Source organism: Cervus canadensis, chromosome 4 (genome assembly GCF_019320065.1).
Source record: "Cervus canadensis isolate Bull #8, Minnesota chromosome 4, ASM1932006v1, whole genome shotgun sequence".
Taxonomy (NCBI): domain Eukaryota; kingdom Metazoa; phylum Chordata; class Mammalia; order Artiodactyla; family Cervidae; genus Cervus; species Cervus canadensis.
Genome location: NC_057389.1, coordinates 84,444,414 through 84,462,186, shown reverse-complemented (window position 1 = coordinate 84,462,186; position 17,773 = coordinate 84,444,414). Strand labels below are relative to the sequence as shown.

General features: G+C 35.8%; 1 protein-coding gene and 1 non-coding gene across 3 annotated transcripts in view; one reads left to right on the top strand and one right to left on the bottom strand.

Moving 5' to 3' along the window:
• Positions 1-17,773, top strand: part of FNIP1 (folliculin interacting protein 1) — a 120,083-nt gene that overhangs the window by 75,042 nt on the left and 27,268 nt on the right. For both annotated transcript variants that reach the window (XM_043465979.1, XM_043465977.1), the window contains one exon: positions 2,742-2,827. In XM_043465979.1, coding sequence (XP_043321914.1) covers positions 2,742-2,827 — 86 coding nt within the window. The remainder of the gene's footprint in view (positions 1-2,741; positions 2,828-17,773) is intronic.
• On the bottom strand, positions 9,333-9,438 carry LOC122441095. Its single transcript, XR_006269238.1, has one exon. It is a non-coding gene; the product is annotated as a U6 spliceosomal RNA (small nuclear RNA).

The window sequence follows — 17,773 nt, the reverse complement described above, 5'->3', positions numbered from 1 at the left end:
TTTAGGGTCCAGGATGAGCAGTCATCAGTATATAAGTGAAAGGGAAGTCACTCAGTTGCGACCCCGTGGACTGCAACCTACAAGGCTCCTCTGTCCATGGGATTCTCCAGGCAAGAATACTGGAGTGGGTTACCATTCCCTTCTCCAGGGAATCTTCCCAACCCAGGGATCGAACCCAGGTCTCCCGCATTGGAGGCAGATGCTTTAACCTCTGAGCCACCAGGGAAGCCCCATCAGTATATAGATGGTATTTTAATCTAAGAAGCTGATTGAAAGGGAGAGGAGATCCTGATTTGTGGAGCATTTCAGTAGTTAAAGTTGGAGGAACTGAGAACTAGTCAGGGAGACTGAGGATTTCCCATTTAAGTACAAGGAAAAACAAGAGAGAGTACTTTTGGGGTAAGCCTGGTGAAGAAAGTGGTCTAAGAAGGTAGGAGTGATCAGTTGTGTCACATGCTGCTGATAGTGCATGTAATAAATTGATGTAGAGAAAATTGAATATAAGATAGAACATAAGAGTAAATAAAAAAGAAGGAAAAGCAAAGATTTTTAGGAGTTCATAGGGAAGAAAAATGACTTCCTACTGGGAAGATGTTTCATTTGGACTGCATCTTAAAGGAGTTGTAGAATTTTTTTTTTTAGGAGTTGTAGAATTTTTTAAACATGATGCTTTGAAAAATGGATACAGCAGAGTAACAGGCAAAATTGCTATCTTTGCCACCCAAAGATAACTTATTAACATTTTGCTGAAACTCTTAATCAGACCTTTTCTATGCATATTGTATTTTACTTGATTGGGACTGTGCTGTGTTCATATTGTTTTTATTACATGCCTGTTTTGAAGAATTCATCCTTGTTAACATGTTTATTTCTCATAAATGGTTCTTAAATATATTTTAGTGGCTTTCCTCCATTTAAGTAACTTTTTAATTAGGCCATATCTGCTTTTTCTCAGCTATAGCTACACTTCAGTTAACAGCTTGGTGAATTTTCCAGATTATGTTTTACGAGATTCCTATAAGTTGAATCATTGAACATAACTAAATTTCTTAATCCCTGTGACAGAATGCGCAAAGGAAAGGATACAAAGAGTAGTAGTAGGTGGTATGGCTAACAGAGTTAATGTGGACAAGACCACAGAGAGTCTAGAATGCTTGCAAGGATTTTTGACTTTGTTTGACTGTCTTCAAATTGTGCTCTAAGAAGGTTATTATGGAAACATGTTTGAAAGAGACTAGTAAAAGAAACTTGAGATGCAGGAGCAATTAGAATGGTCTAGAAAGCAGAGGGTGCATTTCAGTAACTCAGTGCCTGAGGATCATGTGCCTCTAAAGAAGGCACAATGTTAGTTATTCACACTAAATCTATTAAAAGACAAATAGATCATTAGCAATACCTTTTTAGTGAGTAATGAGTAAAGTCCATTTTCGTTTTTCAGAAGTTCAACACTCATGACATTTTCTTCAGTTTGCTGATATGTTTTTTGTAGTCAGTTGTTGACAAAGTCAGTACACAGAATATTAAGCTGTGGCTGAACTGACATTTCGGTTACAGGGAAAAGTGTTTAAACTTTGTATAAAACTTGAAATATTCAAGCAATACAGAATGTTAGAGGTTACTTTTTAAATGTTTTAATGCTTTATTCATTCTGCACCCTAAAGGGCACATTGCAGTTGTATATTTGTTCATGTTTAGCAACTCATTTCTTTAAAAAACTGAAAGAGCTGAATGAATACTTTGATATAAATGAATAGAACTTATTTTATAGTTAATTAATCCTAGAATATAGTAAACATTGAAACACCTACATAAGTTATGTTCTAGGGCTGTTTTCGAATTATCACTTATTTTTATATTTTAAATGAAAAACTATAGATTCTGTTTCTGAGCACTGTGGGAGTTATTTCAAAGTCTGCACTACCTTTTGAGATCTATAATGTAGTTAAAATTTTTTTATTGTTCATAAAGTTAAGGAAGAATATTGCTCAATTCTAGCCAAAGAATATTTGCTTCTTTATATATTAGGAGTCTCTCAGCATTTTGTAAAAGCAAAAATTGTCACTTTTACCTTATGAAGCTTTGGTATGTACGTGAATGATTGTGGCCTGAAGTAGTCTAACCTTCTCTTAAATATACATTTGAACATTTAAAAAATTAATGTGTAATTACATAAGTAATGTAGAATTACATTCTCTTTGAAAAAGTTTTAAAAATTCCGAAGTTCTTTCTGATAACCATATTCTAATCCTGATCTTCTTTTTGTCTACCTAAAGTAGACAACCTTGGCTAAATATCTTTTTAAGAAAGCAAATATTACTAATAACTTGAGATATCTTTCAGTAGAATATTTATGTTTTAGATTTAAAAAAAGGATTTATTTAACAGAACCACTATGTATGGATTATTAGTGAAACTCAGGAGTTGTTACTGAGTTAGCATTTTATGATCTGTTTGGGAGAAAAGTTTTATGTAACTCAGAAACTGTCAACATCAATTTCTTTGTGTTTTGACATTCTCTTTCAATTAAGAGGCCTAACATCAGAAAAATTTGAATTTTATCATACTCATTAATGACCAAAAGTGCAAAAACAAGCAACTAGAAATATGTGTGCTGCCTTTATACATATCTAGTTAAGAATGGTAGGTAAAATGTTATAGAAATACGTGATTTTGTCTTTTACTTTTTCCCCCCATATTTTGCCCATGGTCACTTTAAAATTAACTATTTCATTGCTTTCAAGGCTATGAAAATGAGCCGGAGATCAGCTGATGCCAGTCAGAGGAGTTTGGCATATAATCGAATAGTTGATGCACTAAATGAATTCAGGTACATTTTCTCCAGCCTTTCATAATATAGAATTGTTTCATGGTATACACTGGAAAATTTACTTCTTTCCTTACTTACTCTGATAAAATATAATTCTTTAAACTTCTCTGTCCCATAGTCAAATGGGGATGTAATGCAGTAGGCCACTGATTCCTTTTTTATTAAATATTAAAAGTGCTTGGAATTCAAGCACACTTGGGAGGAGTCTGTAGTATGGTTGCTAGCATTGGACCACTAAACAAGCAGATACAACCAGAAGAGACCCTTGTTTTAACAGAAATGTGCTTTGTCCTTTGTTGGGCTCCTAGATGTAGGGACTGGTTAAGTGACGGTAATCACACATTCTTGGATACATGGGATACAAAAACATACATGGATATAAGGAGTATGAACTTTGATGTTCCATATAACTTTGTTGCTTAATCCTTTCTCTAGCAGTATTTTCTGGCACAACAAAGCTTGGTCCCTGAAGCTCAAGCAAGTGCTGTAACTGCATTGTAGTTATGGCAAGGAAACATGTTGCATATGACCTTATGTTGGGAATCACACTAAGTGACTGATGTGTTTGTCTCAAAGAGATTCACTTCAGTTTTACTTTGTCCTCTTATATTCTCAGTCTTTCCTCCTTTACCCTAGAGAAATAGTATAACACGTAGGGCAAGAACTCAAGGCTTTGGTATCTGACAGACAGACCTGTGGCTCTGCCTTTTATTATCCTTGATGACCTTGGGTGGATTTTTTAGCATTTTTTTTGACCCTTAGTTTTCTAACATAAAATCTGTGAATTCGATTTAGTAATGATCGAATAGATTGTTGTAAAGATAGAATAAGATAATGTATGTGAAGTACTTAGCAGAATGCCCAACATTGATGTGACCACTATTATATATGCCACATGTAACCTATATCAGTGATTTTCAAAAGTCATTCATAGTTGATGTTCATAGTATTCCCAGATCTAAATTGACCCTGTTTTGCTACCTAAATAAATGTGTTTCAAAATGAAACTTTATGCATTGTCACCCTAAATGGGAAATCAACATCCTGTGCTATGACAAGTAAGCTATAAAATGAGTTCATAATAATTAAAATTTGAAATATGTATCTGTGTACCACCTAAGGTTTATTATCTCCAGTAGTCTATGTACCTCACTTTTGTTCATTGGCTCATCTTGTATGGCACTTTATTGGGTCAAGGATCTTCTGGATTGTTTGTTTAAATATGAGTTACTGCATTTTGAAGTAAAAGGCTGGTTTAGCCTGTGATACTGCCAGATTGCTACTGTGAAACTATAGACATGTCATGTATATACTTTTTTTTTTTGATGGAAATGGCTAGGAAGTCATGTATTTATTTATTAGACAATAAGAGAACTCATTTGTTTTCAACTTTGATTCTTTTATATTCTTCATTTTTCTCTTTTTGTGTTAAACCTCAGTGAAAGTAAATCTGGTGTCCTCTTTTAAACCTCTCTCAAAGGAGAGATTTCATTGCTTCAGCCATATTCTAGAATCTTTAACTTAAGATAAAATAAAACATAAGATCATTAAGTTTTCAGCCATGTTACGCTCTAGAAGTATTACGATTTTGCATTTACAATTTAGTTCTATGATCCATTTTTATCTTTTGTGAAAGCTATAAGGTCTTTGTCTAGGTGCATATTTTTGCATATGAATGTCCACTTGTTCCAGCATCATTTGTTGAAAAGACTGTCTTTGCTTTCTATTGCTTTTACTCCTTTCAGTTTAGTTCAGTTCAGTCGCTCAGTCGTGTCCGACTCTTTGCGACCCCATGAATCACAGCACACTAGGCCTCCCTGTCCATCACCAACTCCTGGAGTTTACTCAAACTCATGTCCATGGAGTCGGTGATGCCATCCAGCCATCTCATCCTCTGTCGTCCCCTTCTCCTCCTGCCCCCAATCCCTCCCATCATCAGGGTCTTTACCAGTGAGTCAACTCTTCACATGAGGTGGCCAAAGTACTAGAGTTTCAGCTTCAGCATCAGTCCTTCCAGTGAACACCCAGGACTGATCTCCTTTAGGATGGACTGGTTGGATCTCCTTGCAGTCCAAGGGACTCTCAGGAGTCTTCTCCAACACCACAGTTCAAAAGCATCAATTCTTCAGCACTCAGCTTTCTTCACAGTCCAACTCTCATATCCATACATGACCACCGGAAAAACCATAGCCTTGACTGGACTGGCCTTAGTTGGCAATGTAATGTCTCTGCTTTTTAATATGTTATCTAGGTTGGTCATAACTCCTTCCAAGGAGTAAGCATCTTTTAATTTAATGGCTGCAATCACCATCTGCAATGATTTTGAAATGCAAAAAAATAAAGTCTGACACTGTTTCCACTGTTTCCCCATCTATTTATTCCTTTATCAGGTATCAACTGAGTATATTTCAGGGGCTCTATTTTTGAGCTTTCTGTTTGTTTTATTGATATATTTGTTTGATCTTTCAGCAGTACCACACTGTCCTGATTAATGTAACTTTATAATAACTCTTAAAATCAGTTTATATGAGTCCTCACATTTGTTCTTTTCCTTCAGTGTTGTGTTGACTCTTCTGGATCATTTGCCTCTCCAAACTTTATCAAATCTCCAACACATCAGTTTGTTGATATTTACAAAATAACTTACTGGGATTTTGATTGAGATTGCATTGAAACTGTAGATTGGGAAAAGTTGACATCTTACCAATAGTAATACTTCCTGTCCTTTAACATGAGATAGCTTGCTGTTTATTTGTATCTTCTTTGATTTCTTTAATCAGAGTTTTATGATTTTCCTCCTGTAAATCTTATACATTTAAAAATTTATACATAAATATCTCAGGGTGGTTTTTTAGTTGTTAATATTAATGATATCTTGTTTATAATTTCAAATTTCAACTGTTCATTGATGATATATAAGAAATCAATTGACTTTTGTATATTAACCTTATATCATGCAGCCTTGTTATAACTGCTTATTAATTCTAGGAGATTTTTGTCACTTTTACATTTTCTGCGTAAGTGCTTATGTGTGAATAGAGACAGATTTGTGTCTTCCATCCCAATCTGTTTACCTCTTATTTCTTTTTCTTGCCTACTGGATTAGCAAGGGCTTCCAGTATGATGTAGAAAAGCAATGATGAGAAGGTTCGTCCTTACCTTATACCAGATCTGAATGAAAAAGCTTCAACTTTTTCACCATTAAATATCAAGTAAAGTTTCTTACACTGTTTATCAAATTGAAGAAGTTCACTCTTGAATCCTGGCTTGCTGAGATATTATTAATATTATCATTATTATTATTACAATTATTCAATTGTAAAAATAGGTATTGGACTCTTCAGGTTATCTGTTTCATCTTGTGTGAGTTTTGATAGCTTGTATCTTTCAAGGAATTGTTCTAGTTCATCTAAATCATCAAATTTGCAAGCGTAGAGTTCATATTATTTCTGAATTATACTTTTGATGTCCATAGGTTAGTAGTGATGGACCTCTTTTATTTCTAATACTAGTGATTTGTGTCATTTCTCTTTTTTACTAGGTTATCTTGGATAGAAATTTATAAATTTTCAAAGAATCTTTGAGCATTTCAAAGAACCAGGTTTCGTTTTGTTGATTTTTAATCTGTTGATTTTTGTCTTTAATTTCAATAATTTTTAATCTGATTTTTATTTACTTTCTCCTGTTTGCTTTAGTTTTATGTTTTTCATCTTTCTCTAGTTTCCTGAAGTTAAACCTTAGATTATTGCTTTCAAATCTATCTTTTTCTCTAACATATGCATTCAATGCTATAAATTTCCCCCTAAACACTGCTTTTGCTGGATTCCACAGGTTTTGTTATATTGAGTGAAAGTTTAATTCAAAAATTTTAAAATTTCTCTTGAGATTTCTTCTTTGACTGTTACGTTTAAAAATATATTTTTAAAATCTTTTTAAGTATTTGGAGATTTCCCACATATCTTTCCTTTTTTTTAATTTTTATTTTAAAATGGAGTAAAGTTGTTAATTTCAGGTGAACAAAAAAATGATTCAGTTATATACATACATGTAATCTATTCCTTTTTAAGTTCTTTGCCCATTTAGGTTGTTATAGGGTATTGAACAGAGTTTCCTATGCTATGCGGTAGCACATAAGTTCGTTCTCTAAGTCTGTGAGTCTGTTTCTGTTTTGTAAATGAGTTCATTTGTATCATCTTCTTTTAGATTCCATAAATAAGTGATGTGATATATGATATTTGTCTTTGTCAGTCTGACTTACTTCACTTAGTATGTTAATCTCCACGTCCATTCATATTGTTGCAAATGGCACTATTTCATTCATTTTAATGGCTGAGTAATATTCCATTGTGTGTATTTACTGTGTTGTCTTTATCCATTCCTCTGTTGATGGACATTTAGGTTGCTTCCATATCTTGGCTATTGTAAATAGCACTGCTGTGAATATTGGGGTCCATGTATCCTTTTCAACCATGTTTTTTTCCAGATATATGCCCAGGAATGAGATTGCTGGGTCATATAGTAGCTCTGTATTTCGTTTCTTAATAAACCTCTGTACTGTTCTCAATAGTGGCTCCACCAATTACATTTGTACCAAAAGTGTAGGAGGGTTCCCTTTCCTCCTCACTGTCTCCAGCATTAATTGTTTGTAGACTATCCTGGTTGGTTTGAGATGATACCTCATTGTAGTTTTCATTTGCATTTCTCTAGTAATTAGCAGCGTTGAGCATCTTTTCTTAAAATATTTGTCTGTCTGTATGACTTCTTTGGCAAAATGGCTATTTAGGTCTTCTGCCTATTTTTTGACTGGATTGTTTGTTTTTTTTCCATAGGGCTTCCCTGATAGTTCAGTTGGTAAAGAATCCACCTGCAGTGCAGGAGACCCCAGTTCAGTTCATGGGTTGGGAAGAATCCACTGGAGAAGGGATAGGCTACCCACTCCAGTATTCTTGGGCTTCCCTTATGGCTCAGCAGATAAAGAATCCGCCTGCAATGTGGGAGACCTGGGTTCAATCCCTGAGTTGGGAAGATCCCCTGGAGAAGGGAAAGGCTACTCACTACAGTATTCTGGCCTGGAGAATTCCATGGACTGTGTAGTCCATGGTGTTGCAAAGAGTTGGACACGGCTGAGCGACTTGCACTTTGACTTTCACTTTGTTTTTTGATGTAGAGCTACATGAGCTGTTTGTAAATTTTGAAGATTAATTCCAGGTGGGTCATACTGTTGCAAATATTTTCTCCCTTTCTATGGATTGTCTTTTCATTTTGTTTATGGTTTCTTTTGCTGTGCAAAAGCTTTTGAATTTGATTAGATCCCGTTTCTTTATTTTTGCTTTTATTTCTCTTACTCTAGGAGACAGATTGTAAAAGGTATTGCTGTGATGTATGTCAAAGAGTGTTATGCCTTTATTTTCCTCTAATAAGAGTTTCATGGCTTCCCCTGTGCCTCAGTGGTAAAGAATCCATCTGCCAAGCAGGAGTCATGGGTTTGATCCTTGGGTTGGGAAGATCCCCTGGAGAAGGAAATGGCAACCAACTCCAGTATTCTTGCCTGGGAAATCCCATGGACAGAGGAGCCTGGTGGGCCGCAGTGCATGGGATTGCCAAGAGTCGGACATGACTTGGTGACATGCATGCATGCACATCATGAGATATTATCATAGCAAGTTTAGTGAACATCCATCATCTCCTATAGATACAAAATTAAAGAACTTTTAAAAAAATATTTTTCTTGTGATGAGAACTCAGAATTTACTCGTAACAGCTTTCATATATGACATACAGCAGTGGTAATTATTATTAATCTTGTACATTTATATCCTTAATTCTTATTTATCTTATAACTGGAAGTTTGTAGTACCTTTTGACTGCCTTCATTCAAGTCCCTCTCCTTCCTTACAGCTTACATATGTCAGTGCTCTCTTAAGTACATACATGTTAAGGCTTGTTATCTTCAATTATTGCCAAGATGGATGTCAAGGAGTTTACCTCTTTTGTTTTCTTTTAGGGGCTTTATGATTTCAGGTCTTGCGTTTAAATCTTTAGTCCATTTTGAATTGATTTTTGTTTGTGGTCTAAGATAAAGGTCCGGTCCTTCTTTTGTATGTGCTTGTCTAGTTCTCTGAGAACCATTTATTGAAGAGGTTGTCCTGTCTCCATGTTATGTTTTTGGTTCCTCTGTCATAAATTAATTGACCATATATATGCAAGAGTTTATCTCTGGGCTCTCTGTTCTGTTCCACTGATTTGTTTCTGTTTTTATTCCATTAGTATACTGTTTGATTATTATAGCTTTGTCATACAGTTTTAAACCAGGGAGCATGTTGCTTTCACCTCTGTTCTTCTTTCTCAATATTGCTTTGACTTTTCAGGGTTTTATGTGGTTCCATACAAGTTTTAAGATTGTCTCTTCTATTTTTGTGAAAAATGCGATTGGAATTTTGTTAGGGGTGCATTAAATATGTAGACTGCTTTGGATAGTATGAACTTGATTTTTAATTGTTTTTTTAAAAATATGGAATGTTTCATGAATTTGTGTGTCATCTTGGGCAGGTAGCCTTGCTAATCTTCTCTGTATTGTTTCAGTTTTATTATATGTGCTGTCAAATGAGCATGAGTATGATTTAATTCAATGTTTCGTTGACTTTGGGGTGGGATTGCTATATGTTTTGAACAATTCTTTTTGCTTATTGCCAAAAAGAATCCTGCCGTTTCTTTTGTTGTTGTTTGTTTTTTACATTCACATTTTGCGATATTACCCAGCATTGAATCATTGCCCTTGTACTTTGAGCTGTATCTTACATTATTGGATTAGTTTCTTTTCTTTAGTCACAGACTTTGTGGCAAAAGGCCAAGAGTCTGTTTTTGAGCTCTGAGGAAGCACTGTCATCAAAGATCCAGCTGAGGTTACCAGAATGGTAAATATTGTCATGAGACTCATTCCTGGTAGAATATTGATTTTGCTCTTAGGTTAAACTCAGCATTTTGATTAGTGAATTTTTGAGTTAAATACCTACAAGATAATTGCTGTGATGTAAAGTAGTGTGAATTGCCTCCCCTTAAAATTTTAACATTGCCTGGAATTTACAACATGTGTGAGTTATAAAATCATTGTAGGAAATTCCCTAGCCATTCCAGTGGGTTAGGTCTCTATGCTCTCACTGCCAAGGGCTTAGATTCGATCCCTGCTCAGGGCACAGATTCCACATGCTGCACAGTACAGGCAACAAAACAAAACAAAAAGAAAAAAAGCAGAAAACCATTGTAAATGTCTGTCCTGATTGTATCTTTTCCTTTTTGTATTAGTCTGATTATTTTACTTCAGTCTGTGCAAATCTGAATGACTACATGATATCAGTTAAGCATTCTTATAATATTTTTAAAATAGTTTATAAAACAGTTTTTTTAAAGCAATCTATCTGTAGATGTGCTTTTAATATGTACAGTTGATCCTCATTATTTACAGATTCTGTATTTGTGAATTAGTCTGCTTGCTGAAATTTATTTATAAACCTAAAATATACTTATAGTGATTATATGACCATTTGTGGACATATGCAGAGCAGTGAAAATTTTGAGTACTATGACACACACATTTCCAGATGAAGTCAAACAGGACAGTATTCTCCCTTATTTTTAATTGTTTATTTTAATTGGAGTATAATTGCTTTACAGTGTTGTGTTGGTGTGTACTGTACAGCAAAGTGAATAAAATACAAATGTACATATGTCTCCTCCCTTCTGAGTCTCTCCACCCACCCATCCTTCTCCTCTAGGTCACCGTAGAACCCTGAGCTGAGTTCTCTACAGCAGCTTCTCACTAGCTATCTGTTTACACATGGTAGTGTATTTATATCTGTGCTACTCTCTTAATTCATCCCACCCTCTCCTTCCCTGTTCTGTGTCCTCAAGTCTGTTTTCTGTGTCTGTGTCTATTCCTGCCCTGCATATAGGTTCATCAGTACCATTTTTTTTTTTATTCCATATGCATTAATATATGGTATTTCATTTTCTCTTTCTGACTTGCTTCACTCTGTTTACAGACTCTAGGTTCATTCACATCACAAAAATGACCCAATTTTGGTCCTGTTTATGGCTGTGTAATATTCCATTATATATATATATATATATGTACCCCAACTTCTTTATCTGTTCCTCTGTCAGTGGACTTCTGTATTGCTTCTGTGTCCTTGCTGTTATAAATAGTGCTGCAGTGAACATTGGTATCCATGTATCTTTTTGAGTTATGGTTTTCCTATGGTATATTCCCAGTAGTAGGTTTGCTGGGTCATATGGTAGTTTTTTATTCCTAGCTCCGTAAGGAACCTCCATCCTGTTCTCCGTAGTAGCGGTGTCAGTTATATTTCCACCATCATTGCAGTAAGGTCCCCTTTTCTCCATATCATCGCAAATGATTTGTTGTTTGTAGATTTTTTGATGATGGCCATTCTAACCGATGTGAGGTGATAATACCTCATTGTAGTTTTGATTTGCATTTCTCTAATAATGAGTGATGTTGAGCACCTTTTCATGTGTTTTTTGGTTGGTTGTATATCTTCTTTGGAGTACTCTTCCTTGTTTCAGCTCTCAGTTTTTTAAACAAGTGTACTTTTCATGGTCTATTTAGTGCTGCTTTTTAAAAAGCGTTTTGCACCCCCCTTTTTTAAGTGATTTTGCAATTAAAATTGGCCCCAAAGACAGTTTTCCAAAAAAGATGCACAGCTGGCCAAGATACACATGAAAAGATGCTTAACATCATTAATTACTAGAGAAATGCAAATCGAAATGACAGTGAGTTACTACCTCACACTGGTCAGAATGGCCATCATTTAAGAGGCTTTTAATAAATACTGGAGAAGGTGTGGAGAAAAGGGAACCCTCCGACACTGTTGGTGGGAATTTATAATGGTGCAGCTGCTATGGAGAACAGTATGGAGGTTCCTTAAAAAACTGAACATTGAGTTGCCATATGATCCAGCAATCCCACTTGTGGGCATATATCCAGAGAAAATTCTAATTTTAAAAGATACATGCACCCCACTGTTGACAGCATCACTATTTACAGTAGCCAAAGAATAGAAACATCTAAATGTCCATAGATAGATGAATGGATAAAGAAGGTGTGGTATATATACACAGTGGAATACTACTCAGTAAAGAAAAAAAAGAACGAAGTAATGCCATTTGCAGCAACATGAATGAGCCTAGAGATTATCATACTAAGTGAAGTTAGTCAGAAAGAGAAAGGCAAATATCATGTGATATCACTTATATGTAGAATCTAAAATATGTCACAAATGAACTTGTTTACAAAACAGAAACAAATTCATGGACAGAAAACAACCTTACAGTTACCAAAGAGGAAAGGTAGCGGGGAAGGATAAAACTGGGAGCCTTGGATTAGTGGGTACACACTACTGTATGGAAACTGGTAGGTGAACAGCACAGTCCTGCTGTTAGAGCCCATGAAAGGACATTCAGTACTGTGTGATAACTCAGTGGGAAAGAATATGTATATATACATATACAGGTAGGTATATCTATATGTATGTATTTAGGAATCACTTTACCGTGTACCAGAAACTAATACAACTTTGTAAATCAGCTATACTTCACTTTAAAAAAATATGGTCCAAATAACCTAACTCTACACCTAAAGCAACTAGAAAAGGAAGAAATGAAGAACCCTAGGGTTAGTAGAAGGAAAGAAATCTTAAAAATTAGGGCAGAAATAAATGCAAAAGAAACAAGAGACCATAGCAAAAATCAACAAAGCCAAAAGCTGTTTCTCTGAGAAGATAAATAAAATTGACAAACCATTAGCCAGACTCATCCAGAAACAAAGGGAGAATAATCAAATCAACGAAATTAGAAATGAAAGTGGAGAAATCACAACAGGTAACACAGAAATATAAAGGATCATAAGAGACTACTATCAGCAACTATATGCCAATAAAATGGACAACTTGGAAGAAATGGACAAATTCTTAGAGAAGTACAACTTTCCAAAACTGAACCAGGAAGAAATAGAAAATCTTAACAGACCCATCACAAGCACGGAAATCAAAACTGTAATCAGAAATCTTCCAGCAAACAAAAGCCCAGGACCAGAGTGCTTCACAGCTGGATTCTACCAAAAGTTTAGAGAGGAGCTAAGCTCAAACTTTTCCAGAATATTGCAGAGGAAGGGAAACTTCCAAACTCATTCTGTGAGGCCATCATCACCCTAATACCAAAACCAGACAAAGATGCCACAAAAAAAAGAAAACTACAGGCCAATATCACTGATGAACATAGATGCAAAAATGCTTAACAAAATTCTAGCAAACAGGATTCAACAACATATTAAAAAGATCATACATTGTGACCAAGTGGGCTTTGTCCCAGGGATGCAGGGATTCTTCAGTATCCGCAAATCAATCAATGTAATACACCACATTAACAAATTGAAAGATAAAAACCATATGATTATCTCAATAGATGCAGAAAAAGCCTTTGACAAAATTCAACATCCATTTATGATAAAAACCCTCCAGAAAGCAGAAATAGAAGGAACATACCTCAACATCATAAAAGCTATATATGACAAACCCACAGCAAACATTATCCTCAACGGTGGAAAATTGAAAGCATTTCCCCTGGAATCAGGAACAAGACAAGGGTACCCACTCTCACCACTACTATTCAACATAGTGTTGGAAGTTTTGACCACAGCAGTCAGAGCAGAAAAAGATATAAAAGGAATCCAGATTGGAAAAGAAGAATTAAAACTCTCACTGTTTGCAGATGACATGATCCTCTACATAGAAAACCCTAAAGATGCCACCAGAAAATTAATAGAGCTAATCAGTGAATATAGTAAAGCTGTAGGATATAGAATTAACATGCAGAAATCCCTTGCATTCCTACACACTAACAATGAGAAAGCAGAAAGAGAAATTAAGGAAACCATCCCATTCGCCATTGCAATTAAAAGAATAAAATACTTAGGAATATATCTACCTAAAGAAACAAAAGACCTATGTGTAGAAAACCATAAAACACTGATGAATGAAATCAAAGAGGACACAAATAGATGGAGAAATATACCATGTTCATGGATTGGAAGAATCCATATAATGAAAATGAGTGTACTACCCAAAGCAATCTATAGATTCAATGCAATCCATATCAAGCTACCAATGGTATTTTTCAGAGAACTAGAGCAAATAACTTCACAATTTATACATTGTGAAATTTGGAAATCCAAAAAACCTTGAATAGCCAACAATCTTGAGAAGAATGGACCTGGAGGAATCAACCTGCCTGACTTCAGGCTCTACTACAAAGCCACAGTCATCAAGACAGTATGGTACTGGCACAAAGACAGAAATATAGATCACTGGAACAAAATAGAAAGCCCAGAGGTAAATCCACACACCTGTGGACACCTTTTCTTTGACAAATGAGGAAAGAATATACAATGGAGAAAAGACAATCTCTTTAACAAGTGGTGCTGTGAAAACTGGTCAACCACTTGTAAAAGAATGAAACTAGAACACTTTGTAACACCATACACAAAAATAAACTCAAAATGGATTAAAGATCTAAACCTAAGACCAGAAACTATAAAACTCCTAGAGGAAAACATAGGCAAAACACTCTCCGACATAAATCACAGCAGGATCCTCTATGACCCACCTCCCAGAGTATTGGAAATAAAAGTAAAAATAAACCAATGGGACCTAATGAAACTTAAAAGCTTTTGCACAACAAAGGAAACTATAAGCAAGGTGAAAAGACAGCCTTCAGAATGGGAGAAAATAATCACAAATGAAGCAACCGAGAAAGCATTAATCTCAAAAATATACAAGCAACTCCTGAAGCTCAATTCCAGAAAAATAAATGACCCAATCAAAAAATGGGCCAAAGAACTAAACAGACATTTCTCCAAAGAAGACGTACAGATGGCTAATAAACACATGAAAAGATGCTCAACATCTCTCATTATCAGAGAAATGCAAATCAAAACCACAGTGAGGTAACATTTCAAGCCAGTCAGAATGGCTGTTATCCAAAAGTCTACAAGCAATAAATGCTGGAGAGGGTGTGGAGAAAAGGGAACCCTCTTACACTGTTGGTGGGAATGCAAACTAGTACAGCCACTATGGAGAGCAGTGTGGAGATTCCTTAAAAAACTGGAAATAGAACTGCCATATGACCCAGCAATCCCACTGCTGGGCATACACACCGAGGAAACCAGAATTGAAAGAGACACGTATACCCCAGTGTTCATCACAGCACTGTTTATAATAGCCAGGATGTGGAAGCAACCTAGATGTCCATCAGCAGACGAATGGGTAAGAAAGCTGTAGTACATATACAGAATGGAATATTACTCAGCCATTGAAAAGAATACATTTGAATCAGTTCTAATGAGGTGGATGAAACTGGAGCTTATTATACAGAGTGAAGTAAGCCAGAAAGAAAAACACCAACACAGTATACTAATGCATATATATGGAATTTAGAAAGATGGTAACAATAACTATTGCAAGACAGCAAAAGAGACACAGATGAATAGAACAGTCTTTTGGACTCTGTGGGAGAGGGCGAGGGTGGGCTGATTTGGGAGAATGGCATTGAAACGTGTATTATCATATATGAAACAGATCGCGAGTCCAGGTTCGATGCATGAGACAGGGTGCTCGGGGCTGGTGCACTGGGATGACCCAGAGGGATGGGATGGGAAGGGAGGTATGAGGGGGTTCAGGATGGGGAACACATGTACAACCGTGGCAGATTGATGTCAATGTATGGCAAAACCACTACAATATTGTAAAGTAATTAGCCTTCAATTAAAATAAATAAATTTGTAATTTTTAAAAAAATGGTCCACAAACATAGTGCCAAAATGCTAGCTAATGTTCATAAATGCAAGAACGTTATGATGTGCCTTACAGAGGAAGTATGTGTTAGATAAGCTTTTTCAAGGCATGCACCATAGTGCTGTTGCCTGTGAATTCATTAGTAATGAATTAACAGAATATTAAATAAAGTGTCTTTAAACAAAAACTCACATCAAGCAAGATTATATACTGATAGACTGACAAAAGTGTTGTGACCAGTGGCTCACAGGAACCTGACCCTGTATTTTCCTCATGAACAGTGATTCATTTTTCATTAATTCAGTGTTTCTGTTGACTTCATAGATCATTGCTACAAATAATGAGAAGCATTTTAAAGTATGTGTTTATTTGAAATGAGATGATTAATGAATTTTGTGTAGTTGAGAAGAAAGAGAAAGGAAATGATGCACATGTGTATGGAAGTCCTGTAAGCTAAAGAATTGAGAACTATGTTTAGTTAGCATTGCTGCCTGGCAGAGTTGAAGTCCTTGGATTTTTTTTTTTTTAATTTTAATTGGAGTATAGTTGCTTTATAATGTTTTGCTATTTTCTGCTATACAGCAGGTGAATCAGACATATGTATACATTGAAGTCCTTGGATTTTTACTTAGAGTTTATGTGTATCAATGAAAACTAAATCATGTCATAGTTCCCTTCTAAGTAAAGAGAATTTTTCATTCTCTAGGGACAGATGAAGAAAAATAAAGGGTCAGATGACTGAAAATACTTGCCTTTCTTACCATTCATCGGTAGGGAATAATCATTAAAGGGGCTAGAGAGCAAGTACTATTATTTCTAGGTTGTTAATGATAGCACAGAATTTTGTGTAGTGAGAGCCATATTGTGTAATTTTTTTTGCTGCCTTTTCACTTGCTACCTGAGAAGACTCTCCACTTCAGTACTCTTGCCTGGAAAATCCCATGGATGGAGGAACCTGGTAGGCTGCAGTCCATGAGGTCGCTAAGAGTTGGACATGACTGAGCAACTTCACTTTCACTTTTCAGTTTCATGCATTGGGGAAGGAAATGCCAACCCACTCCAGTGTTCTTGCCTGGAGAATCCCAGGGACGGGGGAGCCTGGTGGGCTGCCATCTATGGGGTCCCACAGAGTCAGACATGACTGAAGCACCTTAGCAGCAGCAGCACTTGATACACTTCAAGGTCATGGTGCATATTTTTAAATAACAAAACACTAAAGAGAATGTCCTCAGAGACTCGCTATGCTAGTGTTAACAATATGACTCTGGCATAGACTTGTATTAGGTTGGTACAAAAGCAATTGCTATTTTGCATTGTTGAACTTTACTATTTGGTATTGGAGTACATTCTTAAATAAATGTGGTTATATAATATATCATTTTAATTTGCATTTCTTTATTTTTATTTTTTGCTAATAACTTTTTACTTGCTGTTTATTTTATATTTATTTTAGACTAGGGAAATGATGTTAGACAAAAAGCAATTTTGAGGGATTTTCTTACTTGAGATCAAAATAAGTCATAAAGTAGTGGAGAGAACTCACAGCATCAACAACTCATTTGGCCCAGGAATTGCTAATGAATGTACAGTGCAGTGGTGGTTCAAGAAGTTTTGCAAAGGAGATGAGAGCCTTGAAGATAGGGAGCATAGTGGCCAACCATCAGAAGTTGACAGTGACCAACTGATAGGATCATCGAAGCTGATCCTCTTAAACTACACGAGAAGTTGCTGAAGAAGTCAGTGTCGACCATGTTATGGTCATTTGGCATTTGAGGCAAATTGGAAAGGTGAAAAAAGCTTGATAAGTGGGTGCTTCATGAACTGACTGCAAATCAAAAAAATTAGCAGTTTGAAGTGTTGTCTTCTCTAATTCTACACAACAGCAGCAAACCATTTCTTGATCAGATGTGACATGTGATGAAAAGTGGATTTTACGCGACGACCAGCTCAGTGGTTGGACCTAGAAGAAGCTCCAAAGCACTTCCCAAAGTCCAGCTTACACCAGAACAGGTCATGGTCAGCGTTTGGGGGTCTGCTGCTGCTCTGAAACAGTATAGCTTTACGAATCCGAGTGAAACCATTA